We start from the raw sequence: 23,546 nt of genomic DNA, 5'->3' as shown, positions 1-23,546 counted from the left end.
ATAGTCCAGCAGTGCCTCTTGCTGAGGGGCCCAGCACTTTCCCAGTGGGATGGGTTACTGTTGAACTTGCCCAAGCAGAGAACACCTGCCAGTCTCCTCTTGGGCCTGATGATTTGCCAAAAGGTTCAGTTGTGTTTCAGGGTCATAGCTACTTCTGACTAATACCGCTGTCAGCCTAAGAGAGTTCACCTCTTACCTACTAATTTGTTTTTCTCACTGGGGACTTATTTCTTTTCTGTTTCTTTCAGTATTCTTGGTTTTTCTTTGATGTGCTGATAAAATCCATGGCTCGGCATTTGATAGAAAACTCCAAAGTTAAGGTATGTTACTCCATGTGGAGGCTTGTGTCTCCTTCATTGTGTGTGCAGCTAACATTTCTGACTGTTTTATATGTGCCAGTTCTGGGACTATCCTGATTGCTTTACAAGTAATAAAATATTATAGCTTTATGACTCTCCTGTGAGGGAGATACTTTTCCTACTCATTTTATAGATAAGGAAACTGAGGTCAGAATGTGCCAAGCCCATGCTGCTTATGAGTGGGGGGATCTAGGTTTTGAAACTAGGCTATCTCAATGCTGTGTTCCAGAACTAATGTCATTAAATCCAAAGAAAAGTATGTTTTTCTTTTGACTGGCTTAGAGTTTTCAGGTTTGTTAAAATGGGAATAGTACTTTAAGCCTTAATTTTAAATGCTGTTACCTGGCATTTGTTAAGTGTCTTGACCATTGTAGACATTTCTCTGGGGCTTAGATGACAGCGTCTCATGAATCTCCTGTTCTCTAGAGCTGGTTAACGGACTCTGAGATAATCCATCGCTTTGGGGCAAATGTCCAATCTCCAATTTCTGTATCCCTTGGTGCTTCCTTTTGGTGGTGTCTAGATGTGTGTCCCTTTGTGGGCCTGTCCCCTGGTTCCTCCTGTCTCATGCTGTCCCTTGGTTCTAATGAGCCTAGTCCCTCAGATGACTGGTCTTGTCTCTGGGCTTGAGCCTGTCAAGGTATGACTTGGGTAGAAACATTTCTCTAAAGTTCCAGTTCAGTAAACACACCCAGCAGTGTTGCTGTGTGGGTTTGATGGTTGAAGAGCTCCAACTGAGACGGGAGTCCTGGAGCTGTGCCTGTGACAATGAATTGTGGCCATATGGTAGCTAGGTGCAGGGCCTGGTTGAAAGGAGGGGAGCCATGCAGGGCGCATAGGCCAGTGAGCTGTGGGGCTGCACGTTCTCACAGTGAACCTGTTCTGCAGTTCTCACAGGTAGGAGAGAGAAGCAGAGGGAGGGAGGGTCAGAGGGTCAAGATCTAGGTCTTCTGCCCAGGAGTCTGGACGCTCAGAGGAAGTCGTGCAAAGGCTGTGAGATTTTGCTGGGCAGAAGACTGATGGTTCAGAACCTAAAAGCTGTATTTTCCTCCGGTATAGTAGGTGCTGTTGCCTGACCAGGGGAACCTTTTTGGTTTTTTGTGTTTTTTCTTTTAAATCCAGTTTAAAGATTCCAATTTTTAGTGCACAAGGAGATGCCAGATGGCAGTGGGCTCTACTTTCAAAGAGAAATGCACCATCTAAATCGTGCCAGAACTGCCTGCCAAGGAAAAAGCTAGCAGATTGTCTACTTGGCAGTATGTAGCTAAGCATGCATGCCCACAGACATACAGACACAGATACGCGCATGCACACACTTGAATATGTTACTTTCCTGTTAAAAATGTTGGGTACAGAATAAGATTATATCCTGTATTAGTTTCTAGGTCTGTCCTGCTAGAGTATTAGGGACCAGGTGGCTTAAACAGAAGAAACTCATGATCTCACAGTTGAGATGCTCAGCTGTCCTGGGTCAGGGTGTTGATGGGTGGGTCGATTACCTCTGAAGCCGCTCCTCTGTTTGTAGTGCTGCTTTTTCCTGTGTAGGTCTGTGTTCTCATCCCTCTTTACAAGGACACCAGTCACTCAACTTAATCACCTCTTTAAAGACCCGGTGTCCAAAGAGATATTTCAGGGTTGGGACTCTAGCATATGAATGGGGGGCGGGCACAGTTGAGCCCATAACAAGGCCCTAGTGGAGTTTTCATTATTTTCAGCCTTGAATAAATATAATCACTCCAGAGAAAATGACCCCTTAAGGTACTAAAACTTATAACTGATTTATTTAGCAAGTATGCATTGAGCTCCTGTGTGCCAGACTCAAGTGTTACTTAAATAACTTAAGTAATGGAGCCAGGCATAGTACCACATACCTGTAATCTAGCACTCCAGAGGCTGAGGCAGGAGGATTACCATGAGATCAAGGTCGGCCTGGACAGAGCAAGACTCTGTCTCAAAAACTTGAATGCGGTATGGTTTGTGCCCTCAGGAGTCCAGGTGGAAAACTATACTTAGATCAACAGTCACTTTTCCCCCTGATGAGCACTCTGAGGGAAGTGGGCGCAGACTGTTCCAGGGCACAGGAATATAAGAGGATTGCATGAAGAGGAGTGGATTGGGATGGGTTCTGATGAGTAAATGGGAGTCGGCTGAGACTGAAGGAGGAGAATGAAGACTATGATGAGAAAAGAACTGTGACGGCAAAGGGCTGGGAGTCAGCCAATTCCCTCTTTGTGGCAGCTGCTGCACAACCCACGTGAGAAATCGTGCAGGAGGGAATGAACACTTGTGAGAACACTCACAGGATGTAGATCCTAAACAGGCATCAGCACCATCTTGCTGAGAGCTGTGTTAGGAAATAAATAAAGGAAGTTAACTGTATGTGTGCTCTCATGATAGGAAATTAAACCACCGCACTTCAGGGATGGTGGACACCTGACCAGTATCTTCTGGTCCAGCTCCGCCCTTGTCTCACAGAGATAGACAGAAGTGTAGCCCCACAAAGTGACAAGCCCAGGTTCATGCAGCCAGCCAAACCCTGCCACTTCCAGCCTTAGGACACAATCCTCCAGCACCTCTGCTCTGGGAAATTGGTCATTTGCCTTCTGAATTGTATCCAAACCATTCAGATGCTGCCACGCACAGCCTTCTCCGTAACTTAATTATGTCTGGTCCTAAAGCAATATTCAGAGAGTTTTTAGAAGTCTTTAAAAAAAATAATGGGGCTGGGGATTTAGCTCAGTGTTTCCAGCACCGGCCTCACAAGTGCAAGGTCCCGAGTTTGATCCCCGGTACAAAAAAATACATATATTGTCCAGCTGTGCCTAAAAGAGAGCACTGACATCCAAAATGAGAACGTTTAGCCACCACGTAATTTACTCTGAAAAGAGATTGAAAACACCCCCTTGGACTTTGGAAAGCTTCCACTCTCACTGGAGAGTACGGTCCTAGCTTCTGCCCCATGGGGTGCGAGTGCCAGCTGTCCTTCCCACACAGTGGTGACCCAGGGACTCCTCTGACACAGCTCAAAGCCTTTATGCAGTGTGCGTCATATCTTAGATCTAATGAGCTGTATGTGTTTCAGTTACTTGTTTTGGGGTTTGTCTTATATTTATTAAGAATTTATGCCTTAAAGTGGTGCATGCCTATAATCCCAGCACTCTGGAGGCTGAAGCAGGAGGATTTTTGAGTTCCAGCCCATCCTGGGTAACTTAATGGCTTAGTGAGATCCTGTCTTAAAATTTTAAAGGGGTAGGGATGTACTTCAGTGCAAAGGCCCAGCATTCAATTCCTAGAACAAAAGGAATAAGAAAAGAATTTACATCTTAAAAATTGTATGTCGTAGACCCCTATTCCAGTGTTCTGAATCTAGGAACAAGTTCATTCACTGTTCATGATTTCTCTAACTTAGAAATGTTTGGGAAATCCCCTCAGAGTTTTTCTGTTATTAGCCTGAAGATTATTTATAATAATTTGTAATTTAAAAAATTTATTGGTTTATTTTGATGTCTTTTTAACATAGACCTTGGTTTTTGTTTGGTTTTTTTTCCTCAGTGAGATTTTCTGAGGTACAAACCAATTCTGTTAGTGTAGGCCCTGGGTTGGTACAGGTTCCAGATAATGCTTTTTTATTTGTTTGGTTTTGGTTTTGGTTTTTTTGAGACAAGGTCTCACTGTGTAATTCACGCTGGCCTCAAACTCACAGCGATCCTCCTGCCTCAGCCTCCCGGGTGCTGAGATTACAGGCATGTGCAACCACACCTGGCAGATAATGCTTTTATTGTTACTTCAAGTACTCTACCCAAGTACTCTATCTGGCATCTGTTGGTACTTGGAGATATTGTGTATGTTGAGCTGATGCAGTCAATGTACATTTCTATACTTTCCCAGTGGTGGCAGGGTGACTCCATTGACTGCATAGTATTTACATGGACAAATAAATTTTCACTGTTTTTTTTGTTGTTGTTGTTTTGTTTTGGTGGTACTGGGAATTGAACCCAGGCCTTCACATTGAATTGTCTTCAGTGCACTCCCTCCACCCTACCCCCTTTTTTTTGAGACAAAGTCTTGCTACGTTGCCTAGGCTGGGCTTGAATTTGGAATACTTCTGCCTCATCCTCCCAGAGTGCTGGGATTGTAGGGATAATCCCACATTCTTATGCTTGCTTTTAATGCTGCATTGTAACCGAAGGTAGAGGTGGCTACCTGCTTCCACCTTCTTGTCGCCAATCCAACTGCACCTTTGTCACACTGACTAAGGAAAAATATGAGTCAGAGCCTCTCTTTGAACCAGCATCTGTAATAAGCAATTTTTTAACTACAATAGTTGACCCTCCATAGTTTGAGTTGATCATAAGTGACTGAGCCACACTTCAGTGTTTCAAAAGTGAGAGGTGCTTCATTGAGGCCATACTCTTAAGTGAAATAAATAGGACACACACGTGTAAAGGCCAAAGAGTTTCTCTGGTGTGAGAAACTGAAAGTGCAGATAAGGATCACATGGTATAATTGATAATGTGAAATAGGAAGAAAAGGTCTGAAGGGGTAGGGGAAGTGAGAAGGAGGGCAAGGAAAGAAGGGAAAAGAAAAAATATGAGAAAGGAAAAAATGGAAACAAAGTCTTTGTAAATAGGCAGGGGTGGAGGGGGTGAGGGGAGGACAGGGGAAGGGGAAAAAATAAGAACTAAGATATATCCTATAAAGGTACAAGATCCCAAGGAGAAATGTAAGTATTGTATACCTAAAATGTACCAATAAACTTAATGAAAAAAAAAGTGAGTGGTGCTTGGAATTTACAATAAGTGGTTTTTGAGGAAAATATAAAATGTCATTGAGGCCTACTGTGAAGTCCTCCCCCAGCTCTGCTTTCATGTTCAACATTTTTTTGTTGTTAAATTCTTTTATTGGTACATTGTAGGTATACAACACAATTACATTTCTCATTGGGAATTGTACCTTTACATGATACATCTTGATTCTTATTTTTTCCCCACTCCTAGCCCTCCCTTTACCCCCTCCACCCTTCCCTATTTACACAGAGACTTTATTTCCATTTTTTCCATTTCTCGTCATTTTAAGTTCAACATTTTTTAGGTGTTTGTTTCCACCATTTATATTTAGAAACTATAGTTTCACCACACTGGTTTTGAGTGTCCTCCTCCCACACTGACTCAAGCCAACTGCTGGCATTCCACAGGTGCATTTCAAGAAAGGAGGTTGGAAAGTTGACATAGGTTAAAAAAGATACATACCTGTAAGTGTGTACTTGCTTGGCCTTCAGCTGTTTTCTAGCTTGAGCAGGGAAAGAGCTTTTATTTGAGTAGTGTAAGAAGGATGATATAGTCAGCTCCTTTATGGACTGTTTGGACTTCCCCCAAACCAATCTGTACATACCTGTACCTGGGTAACAGGCAGAATGTTAATATTAATATCCGTACTTCCATCTAAGAGGGAGTTTTGAAGTTTTTTGTGAGATGCAGAGTACAGAGGAGAGATATAAATGGAATAGGGGGCACCTCCAACCTGAAAGCTGACGTGGTCATTGGAGAAAGAAGACATTCAGCCTGGGACAGTTAGAGCAGAGCTTTGAAGCCAAGAAGATGATGATTTACTGGAGACCATGGACAGGTAGACTAGGTTCTTTAGTAGGAGTGATAAGATTTAAAAACAAAAAAGGTGTAAATGTTAGTACAGTGTCTTGAAAACTTTTATTATCAGTGAGTTTGCCTATTCACAGGAGTTTAAAGAGCATATGGAACTGATTCATGCATCTATTACTTTTTTATATTTCCTTTCTTTCTAGCTTTCTACCTTTATTATTTTGAAATGATAGTTTATGTTGATGCCAGTAAAGATCTAGCATTAAGAAGAATAAGGTAGAATTGGAGATGAGGATGAATAGTGTTATGAATAAGAAAGATTATTGAGACTGAACCATTAATCCAACATAGAGTTCCCTTTTCTGCATGGTTAGTGAAAAGAAATGAAAGCGTGTATCTACACAAAGACCTATATGTTCATAGCAGCTTGATTCATTATAGTCAAAAAACTGGAAATGGCCCAAATGTCCATCAGCTAGTGAAAGGATAGACAGATTGGCAATTTCATGTAACAGAATACCACTTAGTAACAAAAGGGAACAAAATACTCATCCTTGCAAAAACTTGATCTCCATCTCAAGAGATCATAATCTCAAAATATTATGTTAAGTGAAAGAAGTCAGACACGAAAGACTACCTACTGGATATGTTCTAGGAAAGGAATCAGTCCAGGGACATAAAACAGAGCAGGTGTTGCAAGGGGCAGGGTGTGGGTATGGGGATAATAAAAATGAACTTTTTGATTATGGTAGTAGCTACACACCTATATTCACTTATCTAGACTCACCAGACTTTTGGGCTCTGAAAATCTGAATTTTATTATTTTTGTTATCGAGGTAGGTTATACCTCAATGAGTGGAACTTAAACAGAACATAGTAAAGTAAAATTTGGGTGGAGGAAAAAGGCCAGCCTACATGCTGAGTGAGAGCACTTTGAGAGGGGCAGTAGAGCAGGGGACTTGGCTTACCAGGGCAGATGGGAGGTGACAAGAGTTGCTTGGAATATCTTAAGCTTTAGGCTATAGGTCTAGCTGATGTGACAGAACATAACAGTGACTTAAACAAGAAAATTTTATTTCTTCTCTTATAACAATTCAAGCTCATATGGAGACTCTTCTACAAGTTAGCAGGGGCTTAAACTTCATCTTGTTGCTTTGTCCCCCTGGAGTGCTGTTCTTTCTCCTGATCTAACTAGGATCACCACAGCATCTACATGGTACCAGTAGGAAGAGGAAAACACACTTTTTCTCTGTAAGGATATGACCCTGAAGTTGCACACAGCACTGCCCAGACTTAGTCACGCGACCACATCTAGCGGCAAGGATGCTGATGAAGACAGCCTTTATTCTAGGAGTCTCTATACCCAGTTAAAAGTCTGTTTCTTTAAAAGAGAAAAGGGGACAGATATTGGGGCACCAAGCAGTTGGGTCAGAGGACAGTGGCATAGCCAGAATTCCAGCTGGCAGGTGGGAGGCTCAGGCTTGGGCAAGGAAAAGAATAGTCAGAACTAGAGAAATAGATTTGTGAGCAATAGAATGCTGAAACCATAAGTCTAAGCTTTTCTCTGAAAAAATGATTGTGTTAGTCCATATTACCAGATGAGATTAGACATGCAGGAGATTTATTGGGGAATAAGGCATATGAAGGAAAATGAGAAGTAGCCCAGGAAATGGTGGGAGAGCCGTCAAAGTACAGGGCAGGTGTTTCCCGAGGTTACAGAGAAAGAGAGGGAAGGAACCATCTTAGATTGCATTGCAATTCTAAAAGCAATAGGCAAGGCCACTGGAGAGTCCCCAAGACAAGAGTCAGTCACCAGAGTCTCATGTCCCTCAGAAGCCTGCCTTAGCATCCCTGCCACCCTCAGTTGTTGGCTGGGAACAGCCATTGGGTGGCCATGCCACAAAGGCAGCCAGATTTCAGAGCACAATTGAGGGATGTCCTCCACTACGAAACCTGAGTTGGAGAGTAGAGATAGACTAATTTTTATGAATGAAAATTTTGAGGAAGGTCGTAGCTCCGTGGCACAGTGCCTACCTGGCAAGTGTGAGATCCTGTTCAATTCCCAGTACACGCCCCACCCCCCAAAAAAGAAAATTTTGAGGAGGTGGGAGGAAGAAAAGCTGTAGAAGAAAATAAACAGAGGGGGTTGTAATGAGGGATTCTGATAAGGGAAGTAACTTCTGAGTGCTGGTACACGTCATTGGCAAATTTCTTCTCAGCCTCATTACTTCTGTTGTTCACACAGCCAGAAAAAAATCAAGTTTGTTCATGAAAAGTCTTATTTCTTATATCTCAGAGAACAGTAAATAGACCATAGGAAAAGAGGCCTTTAAACTCACCAGAGAGTACAAGAACACAGTAAGGAACACAGAAGTAAACATTTGGGGACTGCTCCAAAGACCTTGCCTGGGAAGCTGAGATTTAGGCAGCAGAATATCAGGAGCACAGATGACTGATAGGGTGCCAGGTAGTCATCGCTGAGTCTCTGCAAAGTCTGCCTTTAACAGCACTGCCCTCGGTGGCCTCTCCAGCAAGGTTGGGTTTGGGTCTTCAGGAAGATCCCACTCCGTCGAGGAGCCTGGCGGCTGGAGTTGAGCAGCCAGCACGATGGCCTGTAGGTGTCCTGCTCCCTGGGCAGGACATGTGGCAGGTGGGCTGAAGGAGTCTGGTCCTGCATGGACAGGTGCGGGGCAGGCAGACCCTGCACCCACAGCATCTGTTGTTGGAGTACATGGTGTTGCCCAGGCTAGTGGGGGTGCTACAGCAGCGTTGGTGAGAGACCCTATGGCAGGCCATGCTCAGGAGTTGGGGTTTGTTTGGCTGCATAGTCTCTGTGTCTCAGGGACCTCTCCTCTGAGCTGCTCTTATATACTCACCACTCTGGGCACCAGGCCATTATCCTAGATTTTTCCTTCCATTTCATCTTATAGTAATCTCCATAAAAGTATCTAATTACCTAGGTCTTTATTACTTTTAGGTGTATGTCTTTCCTCATTAAACGGCTTTAGTTCAGTTTATTGCCAAATTAGTATTCTTTACCATAGCTGTCACTGCTGGGAGAGCTCTACTTTAGCCTTCAAAGGCCCTAAATTAGCAGTTCCAAGTCACCAAACAGCATTAATGATGAGTTGGAATATAAATATCTATTATTCTCTAGCGTGTCTTAAACACAAAAATTTATTGAGATGTTCCAGTACATACACAAGTCAAGTGAATAGTGTAATGATTTTCACATCATCATTTCAGCTTCAACAATTTCTCAGCATTCTGTCATTCTTGCTTTATATATCCACCCTCACACTTTTTTGTTTATATTTTAAAAGCAAGTCCCCCCAATTTTATCATTTTTATCTATCAAAACCTTAGTGTATCATCTCTAACCAACTTTTCTTTTTCAAATCACTGAAATGGTCAAGAATCAATATTTTATTGGTTAATTTTTTTAACCTGCAAAGTATTATGATGTGAGTTTTATATGGTAACAATTTGAACTCTACGTTTTGCTAAACATCAAGCACCTGTTAGCTGAAGAGACTCAAACGTTTTAATACACAAGATGTTTAGACTACAGTTCCTTGGTTGTCAAAAACAGTGATTACTAGTGCCAAATAATTAAAATATTGTGACAAGTCATCTCAGCAAAATGGGAATACTGAGTATCTACCAATTATTGTTATCTTACAGTATTACAGGAATTAAAAGTCAGAAGTTAAATATTTATGTTATCTACAGTACAGTATATATTTAAGGATGGCATTGTTTAGAAGACTGGAAAAATCCTCTTGGAATAAACACTATTCTCTCGATGTTATAGGTCAGTAAAACACAACTGTATCTGGTGGACACAGTAGAGAAATGGCAATTTTGACAAAATGAGTGCTTCCAAAGGCGTTTCCTTTAGAGGTTGCTAAGGTTTTTCCACATTACTGAAAGACTAAGTAATGTGGTGTAGCTATCTTCACCAAACTTCCACTTAGGCATATTATGGTACATGTTCCCAAACTACTATTCTTTCTGTCCACCATGCTGACTCCAATATTCCATGATCCACTGTAATCTTTTGGTCTTCCCTCTTGCGGTGTGGCAGCCTGTGCTGCTATCCATTGAGGAGGTAGACCACTAATTCATAGCTGGCCATCATAATGGCTGTGTTTGGAGTCTGTCTCACCAAATGAGTTGTTAGACCACAGTAGAGGGACCCGTAACCTTCTTCTTGGACCACCAAAGACAGTGTCTGAAAAAAGGATCTATATTTTGTTCCTTCACGTAGTCTTGTTCTTACAACTTTATGTAGATATGCTATAGTTGTGGCACAAGTTTTTGAGGTGGCAGCAGCAAGCATCATTCCCACAAAATCTGATGCTTCTTTTACAGACTCTTCACCATTTTCTATCATAGAAGCAGTCCTTGAACAGTTAAAATAACCCATGACACCACAGAGTTCGCTTGTGCACCTCTGTATAGTTTGTATATCATGGGTTTGTTGTACGGTTTAATCTTTGGATAGTTGTATGTGTGCTTACCTTATAACATTTTATCTTCATCCCATCCCATTGTAAAACAGTGTATGCCCCTATAGTCTAACCACCAAAAGTGGTTTACATGGCAAGTGACTTGACATTTGTGCTTGAATGTTTCAGATAAAAGTTTATTTTTTAAATCTCATTCTGTGTAATGACCTGGTTCTTCAAAGATTAAGTAATTGAGTACAACTCCTGAGCCAACTTCCTAACAAAAAAAATAAGTGCCATAAAAGTAATTTACCTTAAGATTGTTAGTACTTATCTTTATTTTGTTCTGTCTTATGAAAACTTTGGTCTTGCCTTAATTTCTGTTCAGCTTCTCCATATACAACTTCAACTCCAAACATCAACAGTGTGAGAAGTGCTGACTCAAGAGGGTCTCTTATAAGCACAGATTCTGGTAACGGCCTTCCAGAAAGAAATAGTGAGAAGAGCAATTCCCTGGATAAGGTAATTTCTTTTCATGTAATATAAGTGTTTTGTATAACTAATGGATTTAGCCCAAAATAAACATGCTTCATGTTCTAGGGTTTGTTAAATGTAACTAAAAAAAACCAAACAAACAAACAACTTGGTTGACCTGGGATACATAATCAGAACTTTGTCTAAGGTTAGAGGCCTGTCTCCTGAAACTCTTCCCTTTTTTAAATTTAAATTTAAATTTAATTTAAATTTTATTTTTATTTTATTTTAGTGTGTGTGTGTGTGTGTGTGTGTGTGTGTGTGTGTGTGTGTTGTGTTGCTAGGGATCAAACCCAGGGCCTTACACATGGTAGGAAAACGCTTTACCACTGAACTTCTCACCCAGCCCCTTAAAACACTTGGTTCCTGTTTCTAGGATCTCAGATCAGGGTATCGTGTACAATGCAGTGCCTTGAATGAATGATTCCGGCAGGTTGGCACTTAGGGAATCAAAATGCTCTCTGTTTAGATGTTCACAGTGTGTTGGAGGATACCACTTATAGCACAGTATCCATGCACAGGGCTTAGGTCCAAAGCCAGCTCCAGAAAAGATTAATTGATCATATCAGTGATTGAAGGATGAGACATGATTTGAAATCACTTTATCCACCCTGGACCCACTATACTTCCTCCCATACTTAACCTTTTTTCTTAAAATTAATGAAGGCTCAAACTCTGGAACTTGGTGGCAAAACATAAAGCTTGAATTTAAACCTGGAACCATAATAGATTTGGTATCACCTTAGCAAGTTTTCCTATGTTATTTCAAGGAATAGGAAAGCACCTCTACCTGTAAATAGGTAGGGATGTGTTCCTAGTTCTAACAAAATGTCCAAAAAACATCCTAGTTTGTGATCATGTCACACAATCCATGTTTGGCGTTGAGGTGACTGTCTTTCAGTGCAGTTGTGTCAGGGCACAAGCATCTCAGTCTGAGCTTGTGTCATGACATGCTGAACTTCTCCCTTGACCCCGACATGCCTTCGTGTGTAGAGGGAAAAGCTGCTCCGAAGGCACTCCACTTTTGTCATACGCAGTGCTGGAGAGGAGGAGGAGAGCTGCCAGTCAGCCAGGAAAAACCGGGTCACTGTGGACTTTTCCTTTCTCACGATTCCACCTTTGCCAGAAGAACTGCTGCATGCTCCACCCTCCCTCCCACCGAAAGAAGTACTGAGATCTCCTCATGGCCCCGATTAAACGAGTGGGCGAGTTGATGCATCCACACCAGTTTTGCCACTAGTTGCATTTCTTCCTTAAACAAAAAAAAATGTTCACATATCTAATTAATTAACCCTGTTTATTATGTAGATATATTCAGTTGGCCACCCACACCTTCAATGAAACATCATTTTTTACTGATGTTTTTGCTTTGGTATTTGGCAAAAAATGTTTCTGATTTCCACTGGAAATATAACTTGGAGGATTTTTAAATCTCCTGTGTTTTTAATTAAGAGATGAGATTCATGTTCTGTTTTTTCTTAATCTGAACCTGCTGTATAGTGGTAAAACTGCCCCTCTGACCTGAGCTTTTTGACGTTTGCAGTATTGAGCTAAGCTGATGATGGAATAACCTCATCAGTTTACGGTCTTTGGCAGTGCTGTGCTGAGGTGCCCCTATTGGTCCAGTTGGGTACCTGCCAGGTGTACTCCCCCAGCGATGCTCATGACACACCTCGCAGTGTCCCCGAATGGCAGTGCCTCGCTCTGGGCTTGTGTGGCTGGTACACAGCAACCCCTCAGGCTTCCCTTGCTGTTGCAGCCACAGCTGTTCTCCTGAGGAGATGGGCCGGTGAGCTGTCTTCTGCATCCTTACTTCTCTGTGTGATCCTTGCACACATGCTTTTTTGCATGAAGTTTTATTTGGCATAACTGAAAGTGTGGTTATCCAGTGTGAAAGGTTTCTGTCTTCTGGCTTGTCCCTTAGGAAAATGTGCAAAGGGGACAAGCCAGAAGTCTAAGAAGCAGCATTTGTGTATATACAAGGGTGAAGGTGTGCCTGTTGTGTTATGCTTTCCAATTTAAGTCTGATTCTTCCTCTTCCAAGGGAGAAAAGTGAAATGAATTTTCTCCCCTGTAATGAAATAGAAAAATTACTTGTATTTCCCTTTTTAGCACCAACAAAGTAGCACTTTGGGAAATTCTGTGGTTCGCTGTGACAAACTTGACCAGTCTGAGATTAAGAGCCTACTGATGTGTTTCCTCTACATCTTAAAGAGCATGTCTGATGGTAGGTAAAAATTGAAGATTTCTGTTTTGCTTTGTTTCAGTATTTAATATTTTTTATTGCAATTACTTGAAAAATATAAGGATATAAGAGGATTTTATCTGAAAATTTGGTAGAAATAAAAGACTTACTATGGAAAAATAGCTTTGTTAATTATTTTACTCTAGAAAATGAACTCTAAAATGTGAATGGGACTATTTTCTAAATTTTTATTAAACTTGGACCTTCCATCATAACTAAAACACAGGCAGATGAATGAAGTAGCTTTTGATTTTTTTAAATTTTGTTTATCCAAACAAACTTACTGACAACTTGAATAACTATACTAGTCAGTCTCATGAATTAGAAAATATATTTTCCAGGGATGTATGCATTTAGAAGTATGTGCATGATCTTCCCGGCTTTAACTGGGAAGTATGTTGTTTTAGTTTTCTAATGAAAGTAGTGGTATCGTTGTAGATTATGTTACTGAGTAAGAGTGTGATGACCACACCTTTTTAATAAAAATGAGCAGAACTATTAATGCTTTATCTGTATCAAATGAAGCATATAAACATATATGATAGGACAGTTTCAACCCTGGCTTTGTAATTTAACCAGTTCCATGAATTATGTCCCTTATAGTGTCGTAATTCTTATCCTGGTCAAAAATGTGGTATATTTTCCCTATAACAAATTAGAAGGTTCATTATGAGCTTCCTTAAGGTCACTGAATTGAGACAAACTCTGCTGAAAACAAAATGCCTTTTTTGAGCCCCGAGGCCTCCTGTGTCGTATCTTGTGGCAGTTGGGTAGGTAGTAAACATCTGTAAGGTGTTTCTACTTGAAAATAGTGTTTTGTTTTGTTTTTACTGAACTTCTATTTCAACATTACTAGCAGCTGGACTTTACAAAACAGATGGTAATAATGACCTCCTTGTCCTTAAAATGTTAAGGACTAGGAAATTTATTTTCTTTACCTTCAAGTGGCAGTTTAATAGAGAAGAGACAAGATTTCCTTGAATGATGACCAAATACAAAAGCACAGGGAACTCACTGATATTTAGGGTTATAAAGTTGAAATTCTTTTAAAATACAACCACCTCTTCAAAACGATTTTTAGAATATCCTGTTTTCCCCATTGCCTTCAAGTTATCACTCCTCCCCCCTTTTGGTACCATGGATCGAACTCAGGACCCTGCGCTTGCAAGGCAGGCGGCGGAACCACTGAGCTAAATCCCCGGCCCATCACTTTTCTTTTTTATATAGAATGTATGTGACTCATTTTAGAAATGTCCTCTCCCAGGGTCATAAATATTCTATTATTTGAAGGATGTATTATTTAATTTTCACATTTAAACCTAAACATATACCTAGAGTTGATTTTTGTGTGTAATATAGGCTAAGAGAAAATTGCCCTCAGAGATTATTTACCAGATAGACAACCAAAATTAATTGGATTATTCTGTTGCTAGTCTTTCCTTTTATTTTTTCCACATTTAGTGAGTTCCTGAGCGCCAGGCCCTTCGCTTTCTGTCTTTCACACCCCACCTGTGTTATAGAGCTTTAGGACAAAGCCAGTAACCAGGGTCCTGAGCTGAGAGCAGCAGGGATAGTGCTGCACCACCAGCTGTTCTACTTCATGTGTGCTGTGGGTAGCCACAGGTGCCTGCAGGAGGTCCCTGCAGGACTCTCCAGCATTCACTGGATGATCAGCGTCAAGTAGCCACAGTCTGTCTGTCTGGCTTCTGAATTCAGGCCCCCAAATATAGGGGCTTCCTGACCCAACATCATTACTAGTCCATGGGTCAAATATAGGACCCTTGAGTTACTCATAAATCCCCAGTCAGCCATGCTTCTTTAGGCAGGTGAATGAGAAAATGATCTGACTTCTCTGAGCCTTTGTTAGTACATCTGTAAATGGAAACTTTTGCATGGGATTAGGAGGAGCAGTATTGTGAAATGGGAAGAGCACCTAACACAGCGCCTAGCGTGTGAGTTCTTGCTGTGTAGCCCCATTGTCCGTGTTGTCGAGGTTCCTGACAAGTATAGAGTGAAAGTCCATGGCAGTGCATCTTCTTGAGCCATCAGCCTCTCTAGCCACCCTCTCAACTCGTCTTAGCCCCCAAAGATTCAGTGGCCTTTCTTCCCAAGGGAAATAAATCTCTTCACTTATGTTTCAACCTCAGTATAAAATATAAAATTTAAGAGTCCAAAAAGGTTTAACTGAAATGATAGCATTTTTTGTGCAGTATCAAACTGATGAGGGTTCATACTGTTTGATACAGTGTTTCACTTCTAAGAATTAGTTACCCCATAAGATGTAGTTTGGAGTGCATGCAAAAATCCATGTGAAGCTGCATATGGTGGCACCCAGTAATCTCAGCATTCTGGGAGGCTGAGGCAGGAGTATCAAAAGTTCAAGTCCCATGGGCCAGGGATTTCGCTTAGTGGTTCCACCGCCTACCTCAAAAGTGCAAGGTCCCGAGTTCGATACCCAGTACCAAAAAATTTAAAAATTCAAGTTCCAACTGAGCAACTTAGCAAGACCCTGTCTCAAAAGAAAAAAAAAAATAGCCGGGGATTTAGCTCAGTGGTTCTGCTGCCTGCCTTGCAAGCACAAGGTCCTGAGTTCCATCCCCGGTACAAAAAAACAATAATAATAATAATTTTTTAAAGGACTGGGGATGTAGCTCACTGGCAAGGTCCTGGCTTCAATCCTTAGTGCCAAAAAAGAAAATGAAAGAAGAGGAGGAGAGGGGAAAGAAAAAAAAATACATATAGTGGCAAAAGATTAGGGAAAAAATAGTAAATATCTATCAATAGGGTATTGGTTACCCTAATTTTGGTGTAGCCATGGAGAGGAATATTATGCAACTTAGAAAAGTCTGAGATACTGTATTGTTCAGTTAAAACTCAAAGGTAATGCAGTGTGTATAGTATAGAGAAATCTTCAACAAATGCATTGCTGGGGAGAGATTCTGCAGTAGGAAACGAGACAATCTGTAAGTCTACTTATATTCTTTGAATTTTCTAGTCTATTTAAGAGCACATTATGTGTAAGTTAAATAAGCCTTCTAGTATAGTTTGCACCAGCAAATGCATGATAAGATTAAAGTTCAGCTGCTCAAATATAGCTTTGCTTTTCTGATTTTTGTTTTTTGTTTTTTGGGGGTTTTTTGGTACCAGGGAGCAAGCTTGGGACCTTGAGCTTGCAAGGCAAGCGGCAGAACCACTGAGCTAAATCCCCAGCCCTCTAGCTTTGTTAAATTGAGTAAGCCTGCCACATATTTTATCCAGGATAGATGTCAGCATGGCTTGTCCTTTGATCAGCTATACAATGGGACAGAAGAAGGGCTTAGAGGCCTAAGTCTGGGGCCTCTTCCCATTGTCGTGATAACAGGCAGTTCTCCATGATGTCCCTGATATGTATGGTGATTCTAACCAAGTAAATGTTCATTTTCTAGATGCTCTGTTTACATACTGGAACAAGGCTTCAACATCTGAACTTATGGATTTTTTTACAATATCTGAGTGAGTAGTTTTGTCTTTGCTCATTGCTTCTTGGCTTTTCCTGGTGTGAAGAACACTGAAGTCGAGTCAGGGATGTAGTGTAGTGTGTGTTGCATTCGCCCTTACTAAGCTCACTCTTCTAGACCTGACCCCAGCACCTATTTTCAGGGCTTGTGAGCAAGTAGACAGTGACCAGCCTTAAATTACTGCAGATATATGTGTTACAGAGGTGACTACTTGTGTGATAGGTCATGTTAATAAAATAGTACAAAATGTGCCCACTGAAGTGAACAGACAGTGGTTCTCTAAGTTGGATTACTACCCGTATTATCTCATTTTATCTCTTCAGTGTAGGTGTCTGGTTTCTTTTAAGCTCTTTATTTTTAGAAACACATATCTACAATGCCTTATCCAAATTTGCTAGAGATAGATGATTGTTCAAATTCAGAATTGTTTTGCATTTTTGAAAACTTTACATATAGAGTAGTGTATCGCGTAATGTCCCAGCAGCATCTTAGGCAACACCCCATAGTCAAACACATTATTACATCTGCAATAAAAACAGAGAGAAAGACATTCTGCACTTTCTTTAAGCAACTTTGTGTCTGTTTCTTTGGGTCATGTCTCACACAAACTTGTGTGGCAACTTGTTTTCAGTCTGTGCATTTTGGAATCCTAAGTGAAAGGCTGTGATCCTGGTCCTCTAACGGGAGGTTGGTTCGTAGTCTTGGTTCATAGACTCGTGGCCACTCACTCTGCTGAGTTAAACAGAGGCATTTCCATGTGGTAAATCAAAATTCAGCACCAGACGATTCATTGTTTTAACTACCTCTTACTAAATGAGTGATTTTTTCCAAATTAGTTTTGTGGATGTATTAAAACAAAGCAAAAAACTACATACTTGATGTCTGTAAAGGACCAGTCCATGAACTTGAGCCAAAAGAGAGAGCTCCTGTAGATATGAATGAGGACGAATAAGCAACTCAGGACAGTAGTACGGTCTCCAGCATATCCTGGAGCCAGCTGCTGTGGGTGAATCTGCCAGCCCTTAGGGACTGACAGGCTCATCAGTCATGATCTTTGTTCTCTGGTCCCCCCCCCCCCGCCCCATAGTACTGATAGCCACACACCATGAGGCCTCCCTCCCAGGTTATTCATTTTCCCTGTGGGATTTTTTTTTTTGTACCGGGAATTGAACTCGGATCCTTGTGCTTGCGCAGCAGGCAGCGAAACCACTGAGCTAAATCCCTGGCCCCGGCCCTGTGTTTGAATCTGTTGTAGTAAATAGGCTTAAAGAAAACAGTGTATTGAAAATAACTTCATCATCGCATTCCCTAATAATGTCTCATCTTTCCCGCAGAGTCTGCTTGCACCAGTTCCAGTACATGGGGAAACGATACATAGCCAGGTACTGTGGGGCAGTCTGGTTTGAAATGACATGTCATTTTCTGTGTTTCTTGGTCTGAATGTGTGAGGATGGTTGTCTCTGGTGAGTGGCAGGCAGAATTCACATAAGCAGCCATGAGGACAGTTGGCAGACCTTTCATTGCCACCGTAGACTCGAGGAGCCTTTCATTGGTTCTCCTGCATTCCTTCTGTCTCACGCGTCTCATGCTTCTCTCTTGGAAACACTGTCTTCAGTGGCCTTTTGACAACTCCCACACTTCCTTCCAATTTCTCCTCATGCTCTGTTGTCTCCTTCTCATTCTCTTCTCCCTCTTTCTTCAGGTATTTTCTCCTTCCTCACTGATTTCCTTTGTTCTCACTTTCAAAGGTCATTTTTGCTGTTCCTCCTTCCAGCTACAAGGGTACTAATTTCTCATCAACCATTCTGCTTTCCTGAATGTTTTTTGTTTTTGTTTTTTGGTTTTTTTTGTTTTGTTTTTTTTTGGTACCGGGGATCGAACTCGGGTCCTTGCGCTTGCGCAGCATGCAGCAAAACCACTGAGCTAAATCCCCGGCCCTCCTGAATGTTTTTATCCTGTATCAAATTAGTGGGACTTCCATAGTCCTTCTCTAAAATGGAGCTTTTTTTCTTATTCTGACTAATTAGTAAGTCTCTGTATTCTTACGTGACTGGAACCCTTTGATTGTTGTAACTCCCTGCTGCAAAGCTCCTTGGTGAAGTGTGGCCAGACAGCTCCTCCTCCAACAGCACCTCCTCACAGCACATCGTGTCCTTAGGAAGAACTTCCTCCTGCCCTGTTGCCATTCAGCGTGTCTGATGTGAGCTATTCTGTGTTAGTGTGCATGCAGAGTCTTGTTCTAAGTGTCATATTTTCTGTTGTTGCTTTTAACAGTTTAATTATAAGTAAATAAAGAAAAGTATAAGTATATAGAAAAGCTTTAAAGTTTAGTTGTAATTGAGATTTGTTTCACTTATCTGTAATTTTTTTATAACAATGAAATGCAATAGAGATTAATAGAACTTCTTTTTGAGTGTGAAGATTTGCTTTTTATATTAACATTATTCTCTTTTGGGGTGATAAGTGTATTTTCTCTTAAGGGATAAAAGAGTGAGTTCTCTTTTTAAAAGATGCAAATTTAGGGAGACTGTTTTGTGCTTTCCTCCTATTAAAATTTTCTATTTCTATTTTTAATTGAAATGTGATAGCATGTGTAAAGTTCTCTAATCTTACCTTTTATTTTTATCACAACAGTAATTTTTATGTTTGAGTTTTTGAGTACCAAATGCAAGTATATACAAGGTGCCTTTATACCAATAACATCTCACACCTTCACTTTATTCTCTCTGACTTTGTCCCATGAAGATGGGCAAGCAGAATATTTTGTAACAGATGAGTACTGTGCTGGGCAAGGTTCACATCCTTGTGGGTACTGTTACTTATGTCACAACATGGCATTTGGAGAATATTGTGCCAAGTAGAACAAAATGCCTCAGAGCTTAAAACAGTGAATGTAGGAGGCTAAAGATTTCTGTCTTGAAAAACAGTTTCAGAATTGGGTTTTACAAAGTGGTTATTATTTTTCTCGGAATATTTTTAAAGAAAATCTTCCAACTTCAAAAGCCCTTGTATATATTTGCATATATAGACTGCCTTAAAAATAGATGGGCAGGGGCCAGGGATTTAACTCATTGGTTCCACCGCCTGCCTCGCAAGCGCAAAGACCTGAGTTTGATCCCTGGTACCAAAAAAAAAAAAAAATAGGCAGAGGAAGATGGGAGTGGAGATGGTGTTACTTTGTTCTGTGCACTGTGAAAAGATATGCCCTGCTTTATACAAAAATTGCCATGGTGTCTTCTGCATGTGACAAAGATCTTGAACCATAGTGTGAACATTGTCAGTGTTTGACATTCACAGTGGTCCAGTTGTATGAACACTGTGCCTTCTCCTTGTCACTTGGAAATCACCCAGAAGCATGCTGTCCACGATAGTCCATGCATGTCCCTGTTCTCCTACACACAGTAACACGGTGAGGGCCATGGTTGGCTCTGGGATGGGGGACAGGTGTCATTCCAGCACTGGTGTCATTTCCGTCTGCTCTGGTGATGGTACACAGTAGAAAGTCAGCTGTTTGATTGCTAACCCAGATCACTTTTCTGTTTTCTCTACTTGACTGCTGACAAGTTTAACAAAGTCTGTGACTCTTCTCCTTCCTGCTTGGGTAAGAATAACGGTGTTAAAACCGCCTCATGTAATCCTTCACATTGCATGTTTGTTCTGTTTCTCCCAGTGCATTTTAATGTTTATATATTTTTCTTCCATAACATAATCTAGAAAGGTTCTCCATGTTTTGACAATTGTCAGAATGTTGACCTTTAACTCCGTATTGGAGTCATACTCACTATTTTAAAAGTCACTCTCTAAAGTACTTTCTAGAAATGAGAAGGACTCACTTTCTAGAATTGAGAGCTTTATATTTGCTTCTTTGTTGTCAGGTGCTTTGCAGTGAACTCTGCAAGAGCTGCCACTTGTTCTTGTCTCTGGCTTCTTGGCTGCAGTCAGTGTGTGGCCCGCCTCCTCTGTGCCATGTCCTGGCTTTGCTAACACTCCCATCTCGCTGCAGTGGAACACATCTAACTTTTGCTTCTATCCCATTTCATTCATGTTGCAGGAACCAGGAGGGGTTGGGACCCATAGTTCATGATCGAAAATCTCAGACATTGCCTGTTTCCCGTAACAGAACAGGAATGATGCATGCCAGATTGCAGCAGCTGGGAAGCCTGGATAACTCTGTCACTTTTAACCACAGTAAGTCCCATGACATACTATCATAACAGCCAGCCATCTCTCTGCCATCTCAGAGGGGAGAGACCCCCCCACACCACACCACATCACCGACTTGATTTTCCTTCTAGCTCAAAGCAAGTAGGATGAAGAGCGCCTGGCACAGTTCCCTTTCCTGGAGGAGAGTCCTCAGCACTGGGGAGTGACATAATGTGGAACATGGTCAACTATGGCACCAATCCTAAAACCCCTATTCCCATAACAAAATGTGGCAGGTTTAATAGCCAAACAGTTTCAGTATTTTTAATTTTTTTTTTATTAATTACCTTAACCACTTTATCACTAATGTTTCCCTGCATCTCCTAAGAGCATCTGGGACAGATTCATTTTGCTCCTCTGGATCTTGTGCGTGTAATTGATCGAGCATCCACATTCTGACACTCCAGCTCTGAATGTATGTTAATCTTTACACCACTGTGAAAACATAAAGTCCATGAATCAATTTGTGAGGGTGTGGAAAAACGTCCAATAACAAAGTGACTTTTTCTGTGTTTTCAGTGTGAGAAAAATATCAAGTGTGCTTGGAATTTCTGTAGACAATGGTAAGATTTAATCAGGTTGAAGTCTGCTTACAAGGCCGCTTCACTTGCAAACCAAGACTTTTTGTTCCTCTTGCCTTCCTAACTTTGGGGCTTTTCAAACTTCACAATAAAGATTCTGCCAAAACATAGGAGCATATTTTTAATTTACTTTTATCAGTCACCAGAGGGGACATGACATTGTGTGCTGTTTTAGCAATTTCAATATTTCATCTGCTTAAGGATTTGTCAATGGAGAAAACCTAAAAGATATCAACTGTACAGCATATGAAAAACTAATGTGACCATCTCTAAGTCTCATTTCCGTTACTGTTGTGTTCTCTGAATTGTCCCATCTCCTTTCCAAGCATGACTTAGCTAGATATTGTTTTATTTAGTCAGTGACCTGTTCTCATTCCAAGCACTGTCTTTAATCATGATTATTAATATCTTCTTATCATTTCTCATCGTAAGAATTTCATTCCCTTGATTTTCATACCTTTTTCTTAATGCAGACTAAGAATAAAGATAATACTCTGAACCCTTTAATAATAGCTTAAAGTAAGACAGCTGAGGGATCAGAATTTAGCAGTTTTCCACACTTCTACCTAAGCAGTGTTAATTGTAAGGGGCATAGTTCTCTTTATAAAAGTCTAGGCTTGGGGCCGAGGATTTAGCTCAGTGGTTTCGCCACCTGCTACGCAAGTTCAAGGACCCAAGTTCGATCCCCGGTACCAAAAAAAAAAAGTCTAGGCTTGGGCTGGGGATGTAGCTCAGCAGCACAGCACCACCCTGGCAAGCTCGAGGTCCTGAGTTCAATCCCCAGTACCAAAAAAAAAAAAAGAAGAAGAAAAGTCTAGGCTTAATTTAAATGAGGATTCTGTCAATCTTCCACAAATTAAATTGACTGCTAGAAAACACTGATTCGAAAACCCTGGTTTTGAGTTCTACACTTAATGTGGAATGCACAGTGACAAATTTAAGGTTACAATGCTTGACTTTTCAAACTCTTTATGAGGCTTTTTCTAGCTCTGAGGACAAGGAATTAAAACAACAAAATAGAATTTTGTTATTTTTATTTTCACTTCCTTTTTAGCAACAAAATTCAATGTCCAGTGGTACACTGGTCCTCCTGACTCCCTTTGTCTAAATAATCTATATATAATCTATATAATATGGAGTAATTCATTGTCACTTGAAATAAATGGTTAAACTTTGAAGCATTAAAAAATAACCATACCCAGGTGCACACCTGTGATCCCAGCACTTTGGAGGCCGAGGCAGAAGGATTGCCATGAGTTTGAGGCCAGCCTGAACTACATAGTGAGATCCTGTCTATAAAAACCAAAACAAAACAAAAAAATAAGCAGTTTAAGCCCCTACCTCCAAAATAATCATTTAGGAAACACAGAAAACAAACAATAAAGCGACTGATTAACACATGAAGAAACAACGTTGATGCATTCTGATATGCCGAAGCTCTTCCCACTCCAAATGTAGTTTATGGCTGTGGCTTGCATTGGAGAAGAGCGACAGCTGGGTGCCTGCACTGCCAAATGCTGTGCTATCAGCATGGTTGAATCCTATTCTCTCTTCCTGCTACCCACAGAGAACCCAGTCTTTCCTGCCTCCCTCTTCTTCCAGCTCTTGACTCATTTCTCTTCTGTCAGTTTTCAGTGGCACTCTGTCCTCAGTTAAATTTTCTCCTGCTTTGCCAGAAAACATAGTATCGCTGATTCTTTTAGACTTCCTCTGTATTTCCACTATTCCTCCTCATCCCAGATTGGTTTTAAAGTCTCCCATGTTATTCCATCTTCTCAAGCTTAGTGTTCCTTTCCATCTCTAGTTCTGATTATGTGTTTGGCTGGCTTCAGCCTTCTACTCCGCTAAGGTTTTTGGCCTCTTAAGTGATTAACTCAGCCAAAAACGACAGAAAAGGGTAGTACAAACTGTATGTATGTATACACGTGTATCCTTTTGTGAACCTGCATATGTATTTATACATACGTGTTTGTTTACATCTGTACCCGTGTGTTTTATGGGCAATTTCTGGCCATATAATGTCTCTTTTTAAAAAAACTATTTAGCAATAAATACAGTACCTTCTGTTGGGCCAACCAA

The 23,546-nt window shown here is 40.9% G+C and overlaps 1 protein-coding gene across 1 annotated transcript in view; it reads left to right on the top strand.

Annotated features, from left to right (window-relative positions):
• The window catches only part of LOC147823480 (dedicator of cytokinesis protein 9-like), a 248,003-nt gene that overhangs the window by 141,904 nt on the left and 82,553 nt on the right, over positions 1–23,546 (top strand). The window contains 7 exon segments of the mRNA XM_087193072.1: positions 249–320; positions 9,659–9,770; positions 10,796–10,929; positions 13,054–13,168; positions 16,612–16,678; positions 18,018–18,065; positions 20,735–20,871. Coding sequence (XP_087049198.1) covers positions 249–320; positions 9,659–9,770; positions 10,796–10,929; positions 13,054–13,168; positions 16,612–16,678; positions 18,018–18,065; positions 20,735–20,871 — 685 coding nt within the window.

This window comes from Heterocephalus glaber, unplaced genomic scaffold, assembly GCF_053883595.1.
Source record: "Heterocephalus glaber isolate CG9 unplaced genomic scaffold, H.glaber_assembly_v1.0 deba00001578, whole genome shotgun sequence".
Classification (NCBI taxonomy): domain Eukaryota; kingdom Metazoa; phylum Chordata; class Mammalia; order Rodentia; family Bathyergidae; genus Heterocephalus; species Heterocephalus glaber.
Note: the sequence above shows the minus strand (reverse complement) of the source record. Positions and strands in the feature narration are given on the sequence as shown.